Below are 19,991 nucleotides of genomic sequence, written 5' to 3' on the forward strand. Positions count from 1 at the left end.
AAAAAATCTGCCTGGGAATAAACTGAAATTATAAGAAGCCTCATTTGGTTCCCAGATGCACTTTTCTAAAGCTTACCTTCGACCTAGAATTAAACAAGCACTCAAATTCGCCCAGAAAACCCAACCTGAGTCTGATTACAAACCGTTTGATCGTCTCATTAGGAGAGCTAGGGGGGTTTTCTAAAATACATACATTCAGGAAATACAAGTTTAGAATGGCTTGCCACGTTCATGTGATGGACAGGAAGTCTTGCAGAAATAAGAGAGAGAAAAAAGCTGCTCACAAACCACAACACAGGTCACATGACACAAAAAGAGAACTACACAGTGACAAGTCACTGCAGCCTTGGAGGTTTCTGTCCTTTGCTCGAAATAGGTTTCACACTTTCACAGAGTGCAGCTCAAAGTCGCAGACGGGGCAATGGCAGCGTAGAGAAGACACATCATCTCATGCACATGAAACCAAATGTTTACTGAGTTATTATTTACAGCTTACACGTTACAAAGGACATTTATAACTCTCATCCTACTGATCTGTGTCAATCATGTCTTTCAGTCTCAAACATCACTTTTTCTGCAGATGACGTCAGGCCAAACTGACTCACAGTGACACAGGGTTAATAGTTTGCCATGCAGCAGTGCAACATAATACATACGTGGACAAAACAATAAATGCATTGCATAGGAAAGTTAAGGAGATGGATAATTAAGAATGTATGTACAGTATAATGAGGATTTGTCTAGCACAAGCAAAGTAAACATGGTTCTGGTGTCTTCCAGCAATTTTAAAAAACATTACATTTGTAAGTAAAAACACACATTACATTACAGTAAAACAAGACTTAGAGTCAATAGCCACGCTAACTGCTCTGAGAGGCTGCACACTGGTGAGCTAAATGCTAACCATGTATGTATAAAGAGAACTGGGTACAGCATTGGAGGCGGGGCCCCATTCATTCCTTTGAAAGTTGCTTAGTGGTGCATGAAGCCAAAGAAGTTCAACTTCTTGAGTGTAAAACTACCTGAATCTTCTGCTCTCATAGAGCAAGCGCATAAGACTTTGCCGGCTAAGGGGCCTTTTGTCTGTGGGACAGATGTAAAGCTCTGGCAGCTCTGTACCAAAATGATCAGCTGATCATATTTATCACAGACTTACGGAAGAAGATAATCTGCCGGCTGTGATTGGTTGTTCCTTGTCACATGACATGCGGTGGGTGCTGCTGCGTTCCAAAAGTTGAACTCGGTTTATCTGAGGGTGCAGCCGTCACGACCTGAAAAATAGGAACTAGAGAAGGCGTGTGCGCGGTGGTCGCTCTGGCATTTGAGCGCGCCTGCCACGCCTCTACATTGGAAACAATAAATTTGAGGGTGTAAAAAATGCAGCATCAAAGGGATTAACTTTGGGTTTGGCTAACTTGAATGAGGATAAATTGATTCAATTGTCTCTTTTAGACTTTTAAAATGTTATCAGACTGAATAAACCAAATCGTTATAGTGAAATAAGTCATTTCGTGGGGGGTTGTGAGATTTAAAAAAAAAAAAGTATCCATTGATTTAGAGACGTCTCTTTCCCAATGTAAGTCTATAGGAAGAAGTCTTTTTGGGCCTCATGGCATCCTGTAACGGACGAGGTTTAGCCACTATGTCAAATTGGCTTCAAAGTCCAGCGCACTTCCTGGAGGCCTGATGCTGACAAGCTTAGCTGTTGGCATGCTAACGTTTGCTAACTAGCAGTAAAAGCAAAGCATCAGCTGAGGCTGATGTGGAGGTCACTGGTTCTGCAGGTATTGGTGAAACAACTTCAGCTCATTGAGGGAAACATGAATGTCGTGACCAAAAGATATTTAAGTCTGGACCAAACCGCTTTTTTTAGAGTTTGGCTAAAAGCAATGTATCATTACAGTAAGAGTATTGGCCAAGTGACGGACCAACTGACCGACATTACAGAAAATCGCCAGGGAAAAAGTTGGCATTTTATGTTTCTGCAAACCATGGATATGTTAAGTGGTACATTATAATGTAGCAGATTGGTTCAAACTTTACACTTCAGCAACACTGTGGTTAATGTGTGGTTATGATTAGGAAAAGATCATGTTTGGGGGCAAAATCCAGGCTGGAAAAGCAGCAATGTCTCTGCTTTTTGTCCCTGAAAAGCCGCTTGAAACACAGCAATGGATCACTTAAAAAAGCAGCTGGAAAAACAGCAACTGCTCGCTATGAAACACCAAAGTCTGGTCACTTAAAAGCAGCTGGAAACACAGCAATGACTCGCTAAATCACAAGTTTTGTTGTTTTTTGGTCTCGAATAGTCGTCTGCAGCCTGGCAGATGTCTTGCCAAGGTGTCACACCATCCATCACCATCGCCTCCACCTTACATTGACAAAGTCAGCTCATGCACTGTCACTATAGAAATGTTGATTTGTGTTCGAGGTCTGCAGAAACATACAATGCCAACATTTTCTTCTGTTGACTGGGCTGGACATTATCACAATGCTAGCATAGCTTAAAAAACCTTCAATTTAAAAAGAAAGATATTAAAAGATAACAAGTATTTATCACATTTGGTTGAGAACACAAAACAATAAACAATAACATACATTAAAAGTTGACTATGTACAAAATTGCTCATTTGGTGTTTGACACAAAAATCAGAAGCTTATGAAAACAGCAATATCATGTTGAGGTCACATGCAGCTGAAGCCTCAGAGTCTCACAGACTTTGACGGTGAGGACGAATGCTCGAGAGTTCCCTGGTTGACTTCATGCACACTTTCGGTGAGTAGGCATACCTGCAGACTTTGATCGTCAACGATGACGACAATGGAATCTCGGAAGCTTAAAAAGGAAACATAAGCAAAACATGGAAGAAGTTGGAAGGAAAGAATTTTCCTGGAGTTATAAACTAAGTGTTTATAAGTCTTGAGATGGCACGATAACGACTTCCAGATATGTTGATTTGGTCCAAAAGTACAATTTCATTACATCACATATAGAACATGAGTCGTACACATTACTGGACACAGGATGTCCATGTCTGGGTGACGTTAGATCACAAGTGCTTTCCAAATCCTCATATGGCATTTGGAGTCCTCACACCCTCCTACACTCAAACGGGTGATGTTTAAAGTCTACGAGGGTAAATAATAGGGCATAGGGTGGAGACTGGAACTGGGCCTCAAAGGTATACCATGCAGGACTGTTATTGTTTGCAAACACACTCGCCAGTGAAAGTGAAAGTAAAAAAACAAGTATAGATTCACTCATTTGGCATTTTGCCTCGCTATATTTGCAGGGGCAGTTCGGCGCTGTCTCTTGAATGCCTGCTGCTTATGGTCTGACAGCGAGTCACTACCTTTTTTACGCTCAAGCCCAAAAAATAAGAAGAAAATACAGTTAGAGAGCAGAGTCTCTGCAGAAAAAAACACCACCACACACTTGTAGTGGGTCATAAGTGATGATTAAAAAGGATTATATCTCTTTACATTGCTTTTCAGTAAAATCCTGCATAGTATATCTTTAAATTCAAGCTTTGGGGGCAACAGCGGCACATCAGCAACACTGTGGACGCCTCCAGTCAGTCCAAGACAACAGTCAGTGAATAGTTAAAGCAATTGTTGTTTGTGTTGGAAATACATCACTCCCAAAGAGCTCTGGATTGAGATCAAATTTCTCTTCCTCAAAACTCAGACTTGGCACTCACAGAGCTCTCATGTGTTCCCTTTAACTCTCCGCTGGTGGCTCCCGACACTCCTGCTTGATCTTTGCAAAACAATCTCATTAGAGTGCCGCGGAACTTCTCCGCCCCAAACAGGTAGATCAGCGGGTCCATGGCCCCGTTCAGGCAGGTGAGGGAAGACGTGAGGCGGTTGGCCAGGCTCAGACCTCTGCGTGTCTGGCAGGTGACGTCAGGATGGCCGTAGCCCAGGATGAAAGTGGCCCTGCTCATGTGATAAGGCAGGAAACACACTACATAGATGAGCATGACCAGACCGATGGTGCGCAGCGCTCTCATCTTGAGCTCCGGCTCTAACCTGGAGCCCCGATGCAGGCTGTGAATGATGAGCAGGTAACAGCACAGGGTGGTGAGGAAAGGTGGGGTGAAGGCCACAACGAGGGAGATCAGAGCATTACGAGAGGCCTTCTCCCTGTACAGCTGCAAACACACCGTCACACCGTCCACCTCTGCAGTCTGATGGGTGATGAGCAGTGGCGCCATGGAGACTGTAACCAGCGCCCATAGAGAGAAGCTGATGATGTGAGCGTAGCGAGCACGACGAATCTTTAGCGACCTCACAGCGTGAACAACAGCCAGGTAGCGATCCCCCGCCACACAGGCCAGGAAGTACAGGCTGGCGTACATGTTGACATAAAACAAGAAGCCTGCCAGTCTGCAGGGCACCTCGCCAAAGGGCCAGTGGCCTCCGGTGAGGTGGTAGGTGGCCCTCAGTGGGAGGATGATCACGTAGGATAAGTCTGCCACAGCCAGATGAATCAAGAAGACGTTAGCTGGAGAGGAAGCACCACGCTGGTGGGAGAAGATCCAGAGAGCCAGGCTGTTGCCGTTCAGCGCCAGGAAGAAAACCAGGATGTAGAAGCATCCAAACAGTGTGTTCTCAACTGTCATATCCACCGCCGCACAGCTCTCCGATGACCCGTTGGGTGACAGGGAGGTTAGCTCCACTGTAGAGGTGTCCATTTTGGTGGCTGAGGAGACAAAAAGGTGTTAGGAGTTTATCCTAAATATCCAAAAAGCAATTTTCAGGCACAAGCATAAAAACATTTTGGGATGCTTTTTATTTTGATAAATCAACATAATTTTGCAGGAAAGATAAAAATAAATCATGACAGTTACACATCAGATCTGACCATCCGAGGCATGACGTTTCGAAACGTCCTTTTGATTTCTAAAATAGTTCATTGTTAGTATTCAGACAGCAAACTGCCCCAGTGACAGGAAACCCAACCCTTGTCCACTCCCACACACACAAACACACACAAAAACACACACACACACACACACACACACACACACACACACACACACACACCCTGACAATAGGCAGGGAGAGTATTTGTCACAGTGCCAGTCTCACACGGTAACAATAGATGTCAGTGTCCCTGGCTAATGTACGCATGCCCTCAGAGCGGATAATGACTTCATTCTGACCACTACAGTCATCAGACTTCCTCTGCACACTATTAACTTCAGGAAGTCATTAGATCTTCACTCTTCTTTTTAACAGTTTATCTTATCATATATGAAGAGGTGTTACATGAAACTTTAGCTGTTCAAAATAAAACTTTCAAACCTACTCTGTAATGCTGGTTTAGCACAGGGGTCAGCAACCCCCCTTTTAACATTTTAGTTTTTAAATATCAGTGTTGTGGGTCTAAGGAAATTCTTACATTCTCCAATTGTAAAAATGTGAAGCCTCGATACTGACTAAATAAAGTTACAACTTGTTGCAGCTACAATGTGCGTGATACGTCTACTGCCTGGCACCTTTACCAGGTCAATGGTGCTGTGCAGGATCCAGCCATGATGTAGTTTGGTAGACAGAAAATAGTTCCTACATGAAAAATTTTCAAATGTATTTTTTTGGCACTTTGAGCACCATCTAGTTTCATTATATTGGAGAGAAGGCAGACATCTCTACGGACGATTTCGCCAACACTCAGCAACTCACACCAAAACAATCTGGCTTGATAAACAGCACTACAGGCGAGACAGAAAATATGTCCTTTTAAAGGAATAGGCTCAACATTTTGACACCACACTCATATTCATTCATTCATTTTCCGAAAACGCTTATCTTGTTTGGGGTCCTAGGGGGACTATCCCAGCTGACATTGGGCGAGAGGCGGGGTACACCCTGGACAGGTCGCCAGACTATCACAGGGCTGAGGCATAGAGACAGACAACCATTCACGCTACGAGCAATTTAGAGTCACCAATTAACCTGCATGTCTTTAAACTGTGGGAGGAAGCCGGAGTACCTGGAGAAAATCCACGCTGACACGGGGAGAACATGCAAACTCCACACAAAAGGACTCCCCAACCCTGAGTTCAAACCGGGAACCGTCTTGCTGTGAGGCAACAATGCTACACTGTGCCACCACTCTCATATATGTCCGTTAAAAATATCAAGCTAGATCCAACTGCCAGTTAGCTTAGCCAGGAAACAAAATATCCGCCTACCAGGACCTTGTATCTTACAGTTTACACTCCTTTGTTTAATACAGAACCTGAAATAATAAGATGACAAGTTGTGCTTTTACAGAAGGTTATCACCCTTGGACAGAGCCAGGTTAACTGTTTTACTGTGTCCAGTCTTGTGCTAAGCTAAGCTAAGCTAACCGGCTGTTGATTCAAACTTTATATAAACTCAAGAGTCACATCTATCTCGTCTATTCCTGTTTGTTTTTTTCTTTTCCCAAAATGTCAAAATATTCCTTCAAGGCTTACAGCTGCATATATGAGACAAAAATCGTTGCCCAAGTGAAAAATACTTTTTCTTAAAAAAAAAAATCTATCTGCAAATTTCTAGTCAACTTTAAACTATGTCCATGAAATCGACTTATATAATCTAATACCATTCCTTTAAAAAGATATGTTTTTGGGCATTTTTGCCTTTAATGGATAGGACAGCTAAGTGTGAAAGGGGGAGAGAGAGAGGGGGATGACATGCAGCAAAGGGCCACAGGCTGGACTCGAACCCGGGCCGCTGCGGCAACAGCCTTGTATATGGGGCGCTGCTCTACCACTAAGCCACCAACGCCCCATCTAATACCATTCCTCAAAGGATTGCACATTTCTTAGAGAAATATTCAGACACACCTCAAACCGCCCTCTCCTCTGTCCGTCCGGCGAGCTCCAACTGTCCACTCCTCTCAGTTTGTTTTTATCTCTTTTTTTCTCTGCTTTCGCCTGCACATCTACACAAATACCTCTGGGGCGTGAACGGCAATGATTAATCTAAGGCCTCACCCGAACTTTCACTACGACATTTGTGGAGGATCCAAGAACAGCATCTAAACATGTGCAGCAGGGATGATCTTGTCATCCCACAGATGTTCCAAAAGCTGAAGGGAGGCTCCCAAATATACAACAGCTCACCAAACAGTGAAATGTGATTAAATAATGCTGCACCATAGCAGGGCTCACTAAAAGAAAGGGAAAGGGATTGTGTCTCTTTATCTCACTGGGCTGAAAATCTGTTTCACCAGCTCTCTGTCTGGACTTTTGGCCCATTAGGAACCAGCCAGATGTAGCAGCGTGTCTCAGTGTGTGGAGCTGTGAGACCCACAACAGAGGATATTTCTCAGCCAGGGCTCAGCCTCAGCGCATTCAGAAGCCCCAAAGAAAAGGGTTGCAGTCCCAGCAGGGATAACAAACCCAGAGCAACACAGCTGAAAGGAAAAGCTCCCATAAATACGGATCCCCGAGGGATAATCCTAAAGAGAGGCAATCCTGAAATATGCCTCATCACAATGATCTGGGTGAGCAGATCTGTGCAGGAGCGTTGGCAGAGAGGAGACTGAGCATCCTGGCGTTGGTCCTTTTCAGAGATTAGTCGGTGACAATTTGTTGTGAGAAAAATGTGACAGCTGTAATGTGCACAATCTTGTATTGTTCAAGCTAGTCACAGTTAAACCCCAGCAGAATAAAGTAACTGTGAAATTTGGTTATTGGATTAAAAATGCGAGTGCACATTCTTCCAGTCTTAAAAAGCAGACTGTCATCAATGCATGCTTAAAAAAATGATTCAAATGCTGATCTGTTTTGGGATTTACATGACAAAAGTTGCACATTTACAGAATAAATTTTTACTACTATTGCACAGTGAGATTTGTAGATCTAGTATCATGGTTTTACTTTTCAATTTGTAAACTTAAATACAGAGTATACAACTCAAACAGAAGGAATCCCTCATGTGGAGCAACTTTTAATAAAGTTATTAAAGCTAAAAAGAATAAATGCATCTCTATTGCTTTATTTAAGATAAAATAAAAAGACTTACCTGAGCTTAGCAGAGAGTGGACTTCTTGAAGAAAAGCTTGCTGCTTTACAATTCAGCTGCTGAATAATCGGTGCAGGAGCAGAGTGAAGACAGAGTCCAGCCGGCGAGCTCTGAGGAACTGAAGCCGCAACAAAGAACGCTGTCCTATAACCTCCTTTTCTCTCCCTCAAGATGTTCTTGGGAATGAGACTGTAGCTCTTTTTGTGTCTCAACAAATTTGATAACAGAAAGGGACTCCCAATGAGAGCCTTTCATTTGAACCTTGACCCCACCCTTTCTTTCTCCATCCCCTTCTCCTCAGAGAGCCACTTGTGCGCGCCACAATAGCCTGAGTCAGAGTAAGCAGCACATTTTAGCAGCATGGAGAAGAATGGCATGCCTCAGTCGCAATGAGTTGTCGGGTATGACTCCATGGAAACCAGGCCTAGCGGTGCACCGAGTGCCTTCACCATGAACTCCCACCCCCCCACTGATAGATAGAAGATGGACTGTGTTGTTAATTGAGAAGTTTTATGACTAAACTCTCAGAGATGATCTTTTGTAGATGGTCTGTTTAGTTCGACAGAGGGCCCCATTCCCTATAGGAGAGCAAGTGAAAAACAAGAGTGGGGAGGAGGGGGATGCTTTGAGGAAACAGAGGCCCTTGTTGGTCTCCTGCCTCCTGGGGGCATCCTGAATTGGAATGCCCAAAATAATCAGTCACATAGCCATCGGACAGATGTGGAGAGAGTACCCGCTGGCTGGAGGGGGATAATATTTCTTTCATACAAGGAGATCACAGCTGTGTGTCACACACATCGGCCCTTTCTCTTCTCTGTATCATCGATATGCAAATGGTATTCTGTAGACTTGAATGAAGCCACTATCTGTGTGCAAGACTGGGGAGAAGCTTTGACACCACTATCCTGTTAATCTACTGCCAACTGCTAATTGGGACGGCCTCCGCTTTTGTTCTGCTTCTCGGCTCTGTCTGTTGTGTGTCTCGTAACCCTGAGCGAAAACATTGCCCTGCGTAAGTGCTCACTATCATAAATATATCATTCGTCTTACTCGCTGTGAGGGAGCGGCTCCCGGCTGCTGACACAAGATAAGATGCTCTCAATGTTTTTAACAGTTACCAACAGGCTTTCACTTTAAAAATGTTTTATTTGACAATTTTGGCAGAAAAAACAAAAAATGCTTAATTTAATTTGTTTTTACATGAGCAGAGTCATTTTGAGCAAATTAAAATATTTTCTATACATGGATTTATTGAAAGGGAACCTATTACGATTTTTCTTTTTACCTTTATTATAACGTCGGATGTTCATATCAAATGTGGCCAAAGTTTCAAACATGTTTCTTATTACCTAATGTAAGGTAATCCATGTGAGCAAAACCTCAGGCTTTAAACCGTTCTGAATACTCTGTTTCCAACGTTTTTCGTACTTTCGCGACAAACTGATGTCAGCGTGATGGATTTCTTTATATGGTCATCTGCTCCAGGCACGTTACATACACTGCTACATGTAGCTACATGCTAACATCAGGGAAACATGTAATCTTGGTGGCAGATGTTGTTAAATTTTTCCCCGATTTGAAATCATGCCCCTGCTGGAACATGTCTGGTTGTGTTTAGAAGTTTTTATTACAGATTTTTTTACAGTAGAAAATGCCTCTATTCTTTGTTACAGTCATTCCCTGGTTCCAAGTACACCGCTACATGTAGCTACATGTTTACGTCAGGCAACGTGGTTGCCGATGTTGTCCATTTTTTCCCTGATTTCGAATCATATTCCAGCTGGAACATGTCTGGTTTTGTTTAGAGGCTTTTATAAGGGGTTGTTGTGTTTTTTTTCACCATAGAAGGTGCCTCTATTTTTTTTACAGACCTTCCCTGGTTCCAAGTACACCGCTACATGTAGCTACATGCTTACGTCAGGGAAACGTCATCTTGGTTGCGAATGTTCTTAATTTTTTCCCTGATTTCAAATCATGCTCCTGCTGGAACATGTCTGGTTTTGTTTAGAAGCTTTTATTAGTGATTTGTTTTTAAAGTGCCTCTATTTTTTGTTACAGCCCTTCCCTGGTTGCAAGTACAGTGCTACATGTAGCTACATGCTAACATCAGGGAAACACATAATCTTGGTTGCCAATGTTGTTATTTTTTCCCCTGATTTCGAATCATATTCCTGCTGCAACATATTTAGTTTTGTTTAGAAGCGTTTATTAGTGGTTTTTTTAGAGTAGAAAGTGCCTCTATTCTTCGTTACAGTGTTTAGCTGGTTGCAAGTACACAGCTACATGTAGCTACATGCTTATGTAAGGGAAACGTCATCTTGGTTGCCAATGTTGTTAATTTTTTTCCCTGATTTCGAATCATGCTCCCGCTGGAACATGTCTGGTTGTTTTTAGAAGCTTTTATTACAGATTTTTTTTTACAGTAGAAAGTGCCTCTATTCTTTGTTTCAGTCCTTCCCTGGTTCCAAGTACACCGCTACATGTAGCTACATGTTTACGTCAGGTAACGTGGTTGCCCATGTTGTCCATTTTTTCCCTGATTTCGAATCATATTCCAGCTGGAACATGTCTGGTTTTGTTTAGAGGCTTTTATTAGGGGTTTTTTTTCACCAGAGAAGGTGCCTCTATTCTTTGTTACAGTCCTTCCCTGGTTCCAAGTACACTGCTACATGTAGCTACATGCTTATGTCAGGGAAATGTCATCTTGGTTGCCAATGTTGTTAATTTTTTCCCTGATCTCGAGTCATATTCCAGCTGGAACATGTCTGGTTTTGTTTAGAAGCTTTTATTAGTGTTTTTTTTAGAGTAGAAATTGCCTCTATTCTTCGTTACAGTGTTTAGCTAGTTGCAAGTACACAGCTACATGTAGCTACATGCTAACATCAGGGAAACATGCAATCTTGGTTGCAGATGTTGTTAATTTCTCCCTAATTTCGGATCTCTGACCAATCAGAGCTGATTGGGCTTTTTCGGGAGCTCAAACAAATTGGACAGAGGGTGGACACAGGTGTTTCAGAGCAGACAGTATGAAGGAAATAAAGTGTTTTTTTGAACATTAAAACATGTAAACATGTTCCTGTCGAAATTCAAAATGCAAGTATGAATCTAAAAATCAGTATAATAGGTCCCCTTTAAAGGTACCCTGTGGAGTTTTTGACAACTATTAGCACTACTGAGCAATGTTTTGACAAGTGGACCCCTGGTTTGTTTGTATTGCAGGCACAAGGCTGCACATGTACACATGCACGCTTTTGGGTCACACAGTTCACATCTTGTCGTGAGTTTCACCCATTAGTTGGTATCGATAACACACAAAGAAGCATAGCAACGTGCTAACTATGCCAAGCAAACAAACATGGCCAATTTTGCATTTTTCAATTTTTTAAAGGCTTTTCAACTGTTTCATAACCACCACAACCATAACTTTTGTTTGTTCTCGAGAAAACACCACAGGTCACCTTTTAATGCTTTCAAGGCAGGCAGATTATTATGGAGAGAAATTAGTCTCAATAGTAGTGAGTGCAAATAAAGACGAGGTTTACAAATGTGTAGCATGTCTTGTAAATAAATTATGATGTTCCCAAGTGAATTGTCATACCCACAAACAAGTACCACCAAACTTAACAGAAAAAAGAAATATGCAAAACAAAGCTTCCTGTGCATGTTAATGTCTAAAAGATCAGATGTAACCATTTCACCAGATGCAGATTCAACTACTACTACTAGAAAGTGAAGTCGGAAATACGTAGAATATTGGCATTTATTGAATCTGAGTTGTATTTGTTTGTACATTTCTTGTATTTATGGATAGGCAGAAGGGAAATTTGGGCATTTGGGGAAACAGTTACTTACTCACAAATTGTAAAACACATTTGTAATTCCGGTAAATCGACCAAGAAAATGTGTGCACAGTATCAGTATTAGAATGTGTGTTCACTACTCTGGATTATGTCACTGAATACATGTCAAAGAAACATTAGCTTTAAATAAAATGTGAGAAATCTACAACAACTTTCTTTCATGTAATAAATCAGCGTCTTTTTTCCCACAGAGCCAAAATAAAGTTGATTGCACTTTGAAAAACAGAACTGCCTCTGTGTGTGTGTATGAACAACATGTCGAGTGTGTGGGTTTAACTCTGCAGCTACAGGCACAAGTTGCGTCACACTTGTGCTGCTGAGGCTCAGATGTTGAAGCGGTGGTTCCTGGTTTGCGCTGCCCTCCTCTCTCTGGAGTACATGTTGACATAGGAGGATATAAGGTCATCCATCTTGTAACCCTTTTTAAAGGAAGACACAGAGGTGAAGAGAGGAAATTAAAAGAACAAACTTTTACTCACAGTCAATAAAGCTCATGTGTCTGATGATGGATCTTACCAGTGAGGTTTCACACAGAAATTTGCTCCCCTTGACTAAGCTGCCAGTAGTCATGTGAAAGTAGGTGCTGCCACTGCACCAGTTAGCGATGCGGTTGAAGGGGTGATTTGCCAGCACATCCTTTACAAGAGAAAAGAATTGTTGATGGTGAAAAGTGGGGGCAGGGTGTTAAATATAATGCTGTTAAAGATGATTTTTTATTTACATCTCACCTTGGTTTTAGGGTGGATGATGGTGAGGCCTTGCTTGCTGATGGCTATTCTCACAATATCTGGGAAGTTTGGTTCTGATGTTTGCTGAGGAGAAAGTCATAAAGACAAATGACAACTTTTCTTCATCGTGCTTTCTGCAGACGTGCAGTTAGTGTGCCGTGGTGACAAACGGTGTGAGGGACTGAGACAGACAGCATCAGATAAACAAGCCGCCCACCCGACCAAATGGACGACAGATAGCAAGATAAAGCAGAGTCTGTGCTGCATTTGCTGCAGCTCTTACCTTCACTTCAAAGAACGCACAGCCGAACGTCGGCCAGCGGTAGACCACCTTCAGAAACGCCAGCCTAGCTTCATCGACAGTCATGCCAGCTTGTCTGTTGTAATAGGAGCCAATACTCTAAAAAAATAAAAAAAATATAGACATCACAGTACGAAACAGCAATCTGTTCTGTAGAAGTATTTGCGCTGCTTTCAATGAGGTTAATGATTTTCCAACACCCCCACAGCCCTCAGGCAATATTCTCAGAGAGCAGGGATAAGCATCACACATGACATAATGGTGATATTGTTCATATGAGCAATTTAAAGAAGTCGTCTGTTAATATTCGATGTGAGCGTCTGTGTATTAAAGCCTGATGTATGGTATTCCTCTGAGCCATAGAGCTCTAACTGTTTAAGACACATCAGTGAGTCACACTGTTGTTCCGTCATTATCATGAATACACACACTGTAGTTTATTTTGACTCAATCCCGGATACACCTTCTGGCTCCTGTGAACACTTGCTAACGCACAGAATGTGTGTTAATCTGCAGCTAAAAATAGTCCCGAACAAATCCAGTGTTTACTTTACCTTGAGTAATGTTAAACATTACTCAAGGTAAAGTAAACACTGGATTTGTTCGGGACTATTTTTAGCTGCAGATTAACACACATTCTGGACACTGTTGTTTTAAGCAAACTTTGCTAAAAACAACAGTGTCCAGCTGTTCCAGGAAATAACTTCACATTATCTAAAAGTTAAACTATATATTTGAGGAATGTTTTAGCCATGCTAGCTGTGGTCTGTCAGTGGTTAATATCTTAGCAACTACTGGACAGCAGTGGTTCCCAACTGGTCCAGCCACGGGGTCCAGATTTCTCCTTAGTGATTAGTTCAAGGTCCACACAGTTTAATATATTCAGTATCACACTTGCGTTTGGTCATGTCATTGAGTTTGCTGTCTGTTAGTCACTCGCGCTACAGCAGGAAACTTTAAAATAAAAGCTCTGTGGCGGAACTTCACTGCCCTCTAAAATAACGTGTGTTTTTTACAAACCTAACACATTCATGAGTCACTTGCGGTCCATTCAGAATGGACCCGTGGCCCACTTTTGGACTGCGACCCACCAGTTGGGAACCACTGACTGGACATAATGCCATGAATCTTGTACATTCAAGGTCACCAGAGGATGAATCCTGAGGACTTTGGTGACCCCCCAGCTGTTTTTAATCTAGCACCTGCATCAGATCAAAATGTCTCTTTATCCAATTATTTTGGTTCTTTACATTTACTACTAATTGGCAAATGTTATCATGTTAAATTGTTATACTTAGACGGTGAACCTTAAAGGAAATGGCCACTTTAGAATGAAAATACAGACAGTACTTAATGACCCTCATGCCGACAAGAAGTCCAGTGTAATTGGAGGATAACAGCTAGCCAGAATAACAGCTACACTTGAAGTGCATGGAACCCACATTTTGAAAATGAATTGAAATGAAGCCACGGCTTCAGTGCACTTGGATTACGACGGACGAACCGTTCTGACGTTTTTGAAATGCATTAGTGGAGTTTTATTGCATTTTCAAAAAGTGGGTTCCATGCACTTCAAGTGTAGCTGTTATTCTGGCTAGCTGTTATCCTCCGATACCCCGAACGAGTTTTGTGGATTAAAAAACTACACTGGACTTCTTGTCGGCATGAGGGTCAGTAAGTACTGTCTGTATTTTCATTTTAAAGTGGCCATTTCCTTTAAGCCCAGTTCAGACCAATGATTCACGATGAGACAAAACTGTTTTACAACTTTGCAGAGAAAAGCTGCAGCAGTGTGAACTGGCCGGTCTGAGCTCGACGAAATTGCTGGCGGCTAGTTTTAGAACATAAAACACGTCACCTGTTACTACAGCCAGTCAGCTTGTAGTGATGTCCGCTGGTCAAGTTAAAATTAACGCAGACAGTACGTTCGCTTGCTGCAGCAGGTGCTCCGTCCCCATCGAGCCCTCTGTTACCATCCTCACAGTGTGCCATCACTATCACTATCCTCATTCATATTTTAAGAAGCTACAAATTATATTCAGCCACAAAATTAGCCTGAAAAGCTGCAAATCAGAGCGGAAGTACAGAGAGTTGTTGCATAGAGGTGATACACAGTTGCATTGGTGTGAGCCGGCAAGTTTTTAGAACGTTGCACAACAGCGCATTGAAAGTAGTTGATTTTTTTCAACTCGTCTTGTCGTGAATCTTTGGTGTGAACTGGGCTTTAGTGGCTAAAGATCAGCACGTTAATGTTGTCATTGTGTTAGCACGCTCATGTTAGCCTTTTACTCAAAGCATGTATAACTAACGAACAGCCTCACTGAGCCGACTGCATAGATTCCTGTTAAAGATTTACTTCTTCAAGAGGGAGTTGGAAAGTATTGAGAGACAGGCTGCTGCATATTGTTGGTTAATTTTTGTTAAATAATTTCCTTCTTTTTATGGAAACACGTCTCTGACCTCCTGTGTGACCTCATTAGCTCAAAGCATTCTCAGTAATTTCCTTGGGTGAAATTCCCAAGGTGGCGCTGTCGCAGCAAAGTCACAATTGTACCTTTAAGATATACAGCTGATGAAGTGACTCCGGAGATGAGATTAGTTAAAGCAAAGTACCTTCTTCCACTCATTTTCAGACATGGCCTTCAGTTGGTCCCCGGGCACCAGCTCCTTCAGCAGCTTGGGAATCATGACTAGCTGGCTCTTGTCACTGCCAACTTTAATTCTGAGGAGCAGAGCCGCAATGTTGACCATTTCCTCTTTGGTGCAGACATGATAGCCTCTCAGGTACTTCGGTAGCTCCTGAAAGACAGAAGGGAGTCTTATAACGTCTGCTGTTGTGGCAACAACAGATTTGATCCCAAGTTTACTGACCACATTGTTCATTGAGAGATAACCTTTTCATCTGTCTCCATCTGTCACTCAATGGTATGTGTGTGCCATACAGAGTGTTTATCTTGTATATAATGTTTATCTTTAATGGGTTATTTTTTTATATATATTGGATGTTGTATTTTATTGATGCCTTTAACAACTGGAAAAGGGACTACCGATGAAAATTAGCCTCTCGGCTATTTCGGGTGCATTTTACATTTTTTTTTTTTTAAATGTTGATTAATGTACATTGTCCCTTTTCAAATAAACAAATAAACTAAACTAAAGTTCCTGCTGGTCATGATGAAACCAGAGGGAGCAATCTGGTACTCGTGTTGATACTATCACATCTATAAGTCAGGTGACATTACGTTCATGGAAGGATTTGGTTTTAATATCAGGTGGAAAAACTAATCAGCCTGGAAAATGTGATAGTGGCTGAGCTGCATCATTCAAATGCACCTGAGGGAAATGGAAGATAAGATCGGCCTCTGTGTCTCTGCCAGGGACCACATTGAACCACAACTTCCTCATGAAGAACACAAGGTAGGGTATGTTGACCGGCCCGCCTGCAAAACACACACATCCACAACACAAAGAGGTTTTTAAAGGTAAATACACACCACTGTCTAAAGTCCGACTGGCAGTCCTGTCAGAAAATGTTTTTACCGTCTTTGATCCTCTTGGCTTTCTTGGACCAGTCTGTGATTTGTCTCAGACTGTCGAAGAAGTAGTCTGTTTCATTCAAACTGAGAACCTGAAATAAACACAGACTTTCTTGAGTGAATGTTCATAAAAGAGGGCCTCAAAACATCATGTTTGAGGTTGAAAAATGTCCAGTAAACCTTGTCATGTGTTTTGACGAAAATGCTGAAGCCGTCTGCTGAAGTCAGACTGAGCTTGTTGGTGATGTTCTGGATGAGATCTCTGATCCTGGTGATTGTCCCCACCTCAAAAATCTGCAGAGGGACGAGAGGAATCACTGAATCACTGGTACTACTGCAGGAATATTTGACCTGGCTTTGTTCTGTAACTTTAAATATGAACACAACAGGTCTGTGTTCGCACCTCGTCTGTGTCGTTGGGGAAGTGGATTTTGTGGAGGATCTGGGTGCTGTTCTGTTGGATGGCATCTACCTCTGTCTGGTGTGGCGGGAGCTTCCTGGGCTCCATCCTACACAAGGACAGCAAAGGTCAGTTATCATTTTGAAGCCACAGATTCTGTGCAGATAAAATGCTGAGTGTAACACCAAGCACCCACTGTGATGATCAAAAATAACTCTCTGAGAGCCTGTTGTCAAGATGGAAATTAAACTGAAGGTCAATCGATCGTGCAAATACAAAGTGTGAGCATGTCACTGCAGAGGTGATGCAACATGTGTGTCCATGTGAGCAGCGCTGCAAGTAAGTTCTGCCTTAAACTGCACAACTTGCCCTCAAACAAATTATGAAGTTTTATCTCCAAAATCAAATGACTCAGTTCTACAAGGTTCTACTTGTGAGCCAATCAGTACTCGGGTATAATAAGTCCATATGACTCAGTTATATTAGTTTTTAAGCCTTTATCTCATGGGAAATTTAAAACAAGTTTTCACAGCTTGACATATCCTTTTCTCACACTGTGGTGTCACGTGTGGAGGACGAAAAATGACCCTACTATCAATGAATAATAAATAAATGGTTTCATTTTTTGCTTTACTTTAATTGTGTTTATTGTTTTTATTTACAACTTTGTTGTGCTGTAGCCTACAGACAAAGTTAATTTTGTTAAAAATCCAGTTATAAACGTCATGGATCAAAGATTTGTAGCTGTAGGATGCTTCTGAAACGCACTGCGCTGTGCCTGCCGCCCCTTTGTGATGGTCCGACAAGGTGTTGGAGTAAGCATGGAGCCCACACTGTAACTAACTGCACTCCCTGAAAGAATATGATCATATTTTGGAAACAGGGATTCCAGAGAGAAGCAGACAGAGGGGTCTACAGTCTGTGTTTGAAGGATATATCCAGGATGTCAAACTGACTCAGCAGCAACAACAGGTTAAAAAGACAAAGATAGTTAGAAGCTAAAGCCGAACTATAGGCTACAGATCACAGTGTAGAAGTGTTTGGCTTCGCCCCCGTGCTGCTGCCAGGACCCGGACCTCCACCACTGGACGGGCAGGGATCTCCAGGAGAGGTCAAACAGCGTTCATCTGCGCACACTGTGATGACACACAGCTGGTTCAATATGAGCAAAGTTTCCCTGCTTCCCTTCACTGGTTCCTGTACAGCAGGGTCAGCCTTTGTTTCACTGTTATAATTATTACAAAGCAAAAGCAGCATGTGTATACATTCAGTAGGCTATATCTTCAGTAGCTAGCTAGCTAACCCTACACTTTTCAGGGTTTGATTTTGGTTTTGGAACAGGGAAGAAACGTATATCTTTTTCCAACCTCTCCAGGTAACGAGTATCATTAATACACGACGTGCCCCAGGCACAACATTTAGCTCCAAATTCACAAAACCAGCCGGAAAATGAAGGAAATCTCGGCCCGATGGTACGTTATGATTGGCCAGTCTGTGTCTGGGGGTGGGACTTTGCAAAGGGTCAATTGTCCAGAGTAGCTGCGATGAGCCTGGGTGGCCGCTTGACCACCTAGCAGAGATCTGCACTCAGCATGATACACTTTCCCCTTATTTATAGTTTATTTATTGATACTTGTGTAATTTTTCATCCTGAATACATGACGCTATGACGTGAGAAAAGAACATGCCAAGCTGTGGTGCCTTGTGTTTTTAATCTCTCATGAAGTAAAGGCTCTCTAGTCATGTCATGTCTCGGTGGCTGCTAACCAGAAGTGTTGCAACTGACTTGCACTTTTCTATGAGCAACATTAGCTGCTCTAGGAATCATCCTGTCATTCTTTGCACTCTCTGTGTCATCACCCACTCATCTCTCTCAGACACCCTTCTCTGGAACTTGGGGGGGAAACACGTTGCCATGTGCCAGTGACGTATTAAACAGCATGCTGGGCTCACCTCAGGGAGCTCTGCAGACGCTGCAGGCAGTCGGAGGCGAGGGGCTCTCTGCGGCGCGACTCCAGGAAACGCTGAGTGTGCCTCAGAAGAGACTGGCTGGGAGGAAACAGGCCGCAGCAGAGCCACAGCAGCTGCCAGCCCTGCTCCATGCTGAACCTGAGCGATGGACGAGGCAACAGAGATAAAGACATGTAGGACACTGTGAGGAAATAGAGTCTGGGGTTGTATTTAAATCCAGTCATATACAATGAAACATTAGAGGGTGGTTATGCTTCAGCTCCACTTCTGGAAAATTGTTGAATGTCTCTCACGGTACTTCCTACCTTCTAAACAAAGAAAAATACACAAGGGAACAGTGAACAGCTTCTAACAAACACAGAGATCATTTACAACACTAAACACATGATTTTAGCGGGATTTTGACTTAAGCAAAGTTTATTTTTGTCCACAGTTACACTCTGATTCCATCACTGCAGCTCAAAATATCATGAGACACCTGTGTGATGAGAACTAGGAAAAAAGACAATATTTTATTAGTAAAATAATCCATACACTGTTAATTGGCTCCCGATATTATATATATCACATCTCGGTCAGATAGACCTCATCAGTCATTAAAGGATAACTTCGGTATTTTTCAACCTGGGCCCTATTTCCCCATGTGTATATGTGCGTATGATTCATGGGTACCACTCGTTCTAAAATTGGTTCAGTATTGACGGAGGCGGATGCAGCCGGGAGCCGCGAAACGAGCTAAAACGGTAACGGGGGCAAAAGCGTCCCGTATAAGTTTGCGCATTAAAAGTGCTTTTTTTCGCCACTGACCGGTTCAGATCGCCAGTGCTATCTCTGTAGATAGCATATTGTAGCGGCCCTGGGGCAGTGGTGAGTGTGGTATGAGTGGAGTCAGCTGTCAGTCAGTGTTGGAGCAGAGAGGGGGAGGCCTGCCCCGCTGGGTACTGTAAGTGAATATGTGTGTGTGAAGTGTGTGTGTTACGCCAGAAGAGTCAGAGTTTGGGACGGAGTCTTTTACGTGCTACCCCCTGGAGTGTTACCGGAGTTTTTGGAGTGCTCAAATAAACGGGCCTTTTTCCCGAACGCAAGAACAGGATGTCGAGCAACACCCCGTACAGCTTTCATAGGCTGCCTTTGTCGGACGGCGAGATGCTGAAGTTGTGGCTAGTTGTGCTA

The 19,991-nt window shown here is 42.7% G+C and overlaps 2 protein-coding genes across 2 annotated transcripts in view; both read right to left on the reverse strand.

Moving 5' to 3' along the window:
* Positions 1 to 460: 460 nt before the first annotated feature.
* gpr17 (G protein-coupled receptor 17) lies at positions 461 to 8,905 on the reverse strand. Its single transcript, XM_050054775.1, has 3 exons — positions 8,023 to 8,905; positions 3,702 to 4,705; positions 461 to 2,836 (listed from the first exon to the last, which is right to left on the reverse strand). Exons 2-3 carry the CDS (start codon positions 4,695 to 4,697, stop codon positions 2,807 to 2,809), a joined length of 1,026 nt encoding a protein of 341 aa, XP_049910732.1. The 5' UTR covers positions 4,698 to 4,705; positions 8,023 to 8,905; the 3' UTR covers positions 461 to 2,806.
* A 2,978-nt stretch (positions 8,906 to 11,883) lies between these two features.
* Positions 11,884 to 19,991, reverse strand: part of LOC126396567 (unconventional myosin-VIIa) — a 35,660-nt gene continuing 27,552 nt past the window's right edge. Inside the window, exons 39-48 of the mRNA XM_050054761.1 lie at positions 18,801 to 18,956; positions 16,851 to 16,956; positions 16,628 to 16,741; positions 16,452 to 16,539; positions 16,245 to 16,351; positions 15,525 to 15,710; positions 12,894 to 13,010; positions 12,611 to 12,694; positions 12,399 to 12,518; positions 11,884 to 12,301 (exon numbers count right to left, since the gene is read on the reverse strand). Of these exons, the coding sequence (XP_049910718.1) occupies positions 12,206 to 12,301; positions 12,399 to 12,518; positions 12,611 to 12,694; positions 12,894 to 13,010; positions 15,525 to 15,710; positions 16,245 to 16,351; positions 16,452 to 16,539; positions 16,628 to 16,741; positions 16,851 to 16,956; positions 18,801 to 18,956 (1,174 nt within the window). The 3' untranslated portion in view covers positions 11,884 to 12,205. The remainder of the gene's footprint in view (positions 12,302 to 12,398; positions 12,519 to 12,610; positions 12,695 to 12,893; positions 13,011 to 15,524; positions 15,711 to 16,244; positions 16,352 to 16,451; positions 16,540 to 16,627; positions 16,742 to 16,850; positions 16,957 to 18,800; positions 18,957 to 19,991) is intronic.

Source organism: Epinephelus moara, chromosome 10 (assembly GCF_006386435.1).
Source record: "Epinephelus moara isolate mb chromosome 10, YSFRI_EMoa_1.0, whole genome shotgun sequence".
Taxonomy (NCBI): Eukaryota; Metazoa; Chordata; class Actinopteri; order Perciformes; family Serranidae; genus Epinephelus; species Epinephelus moara.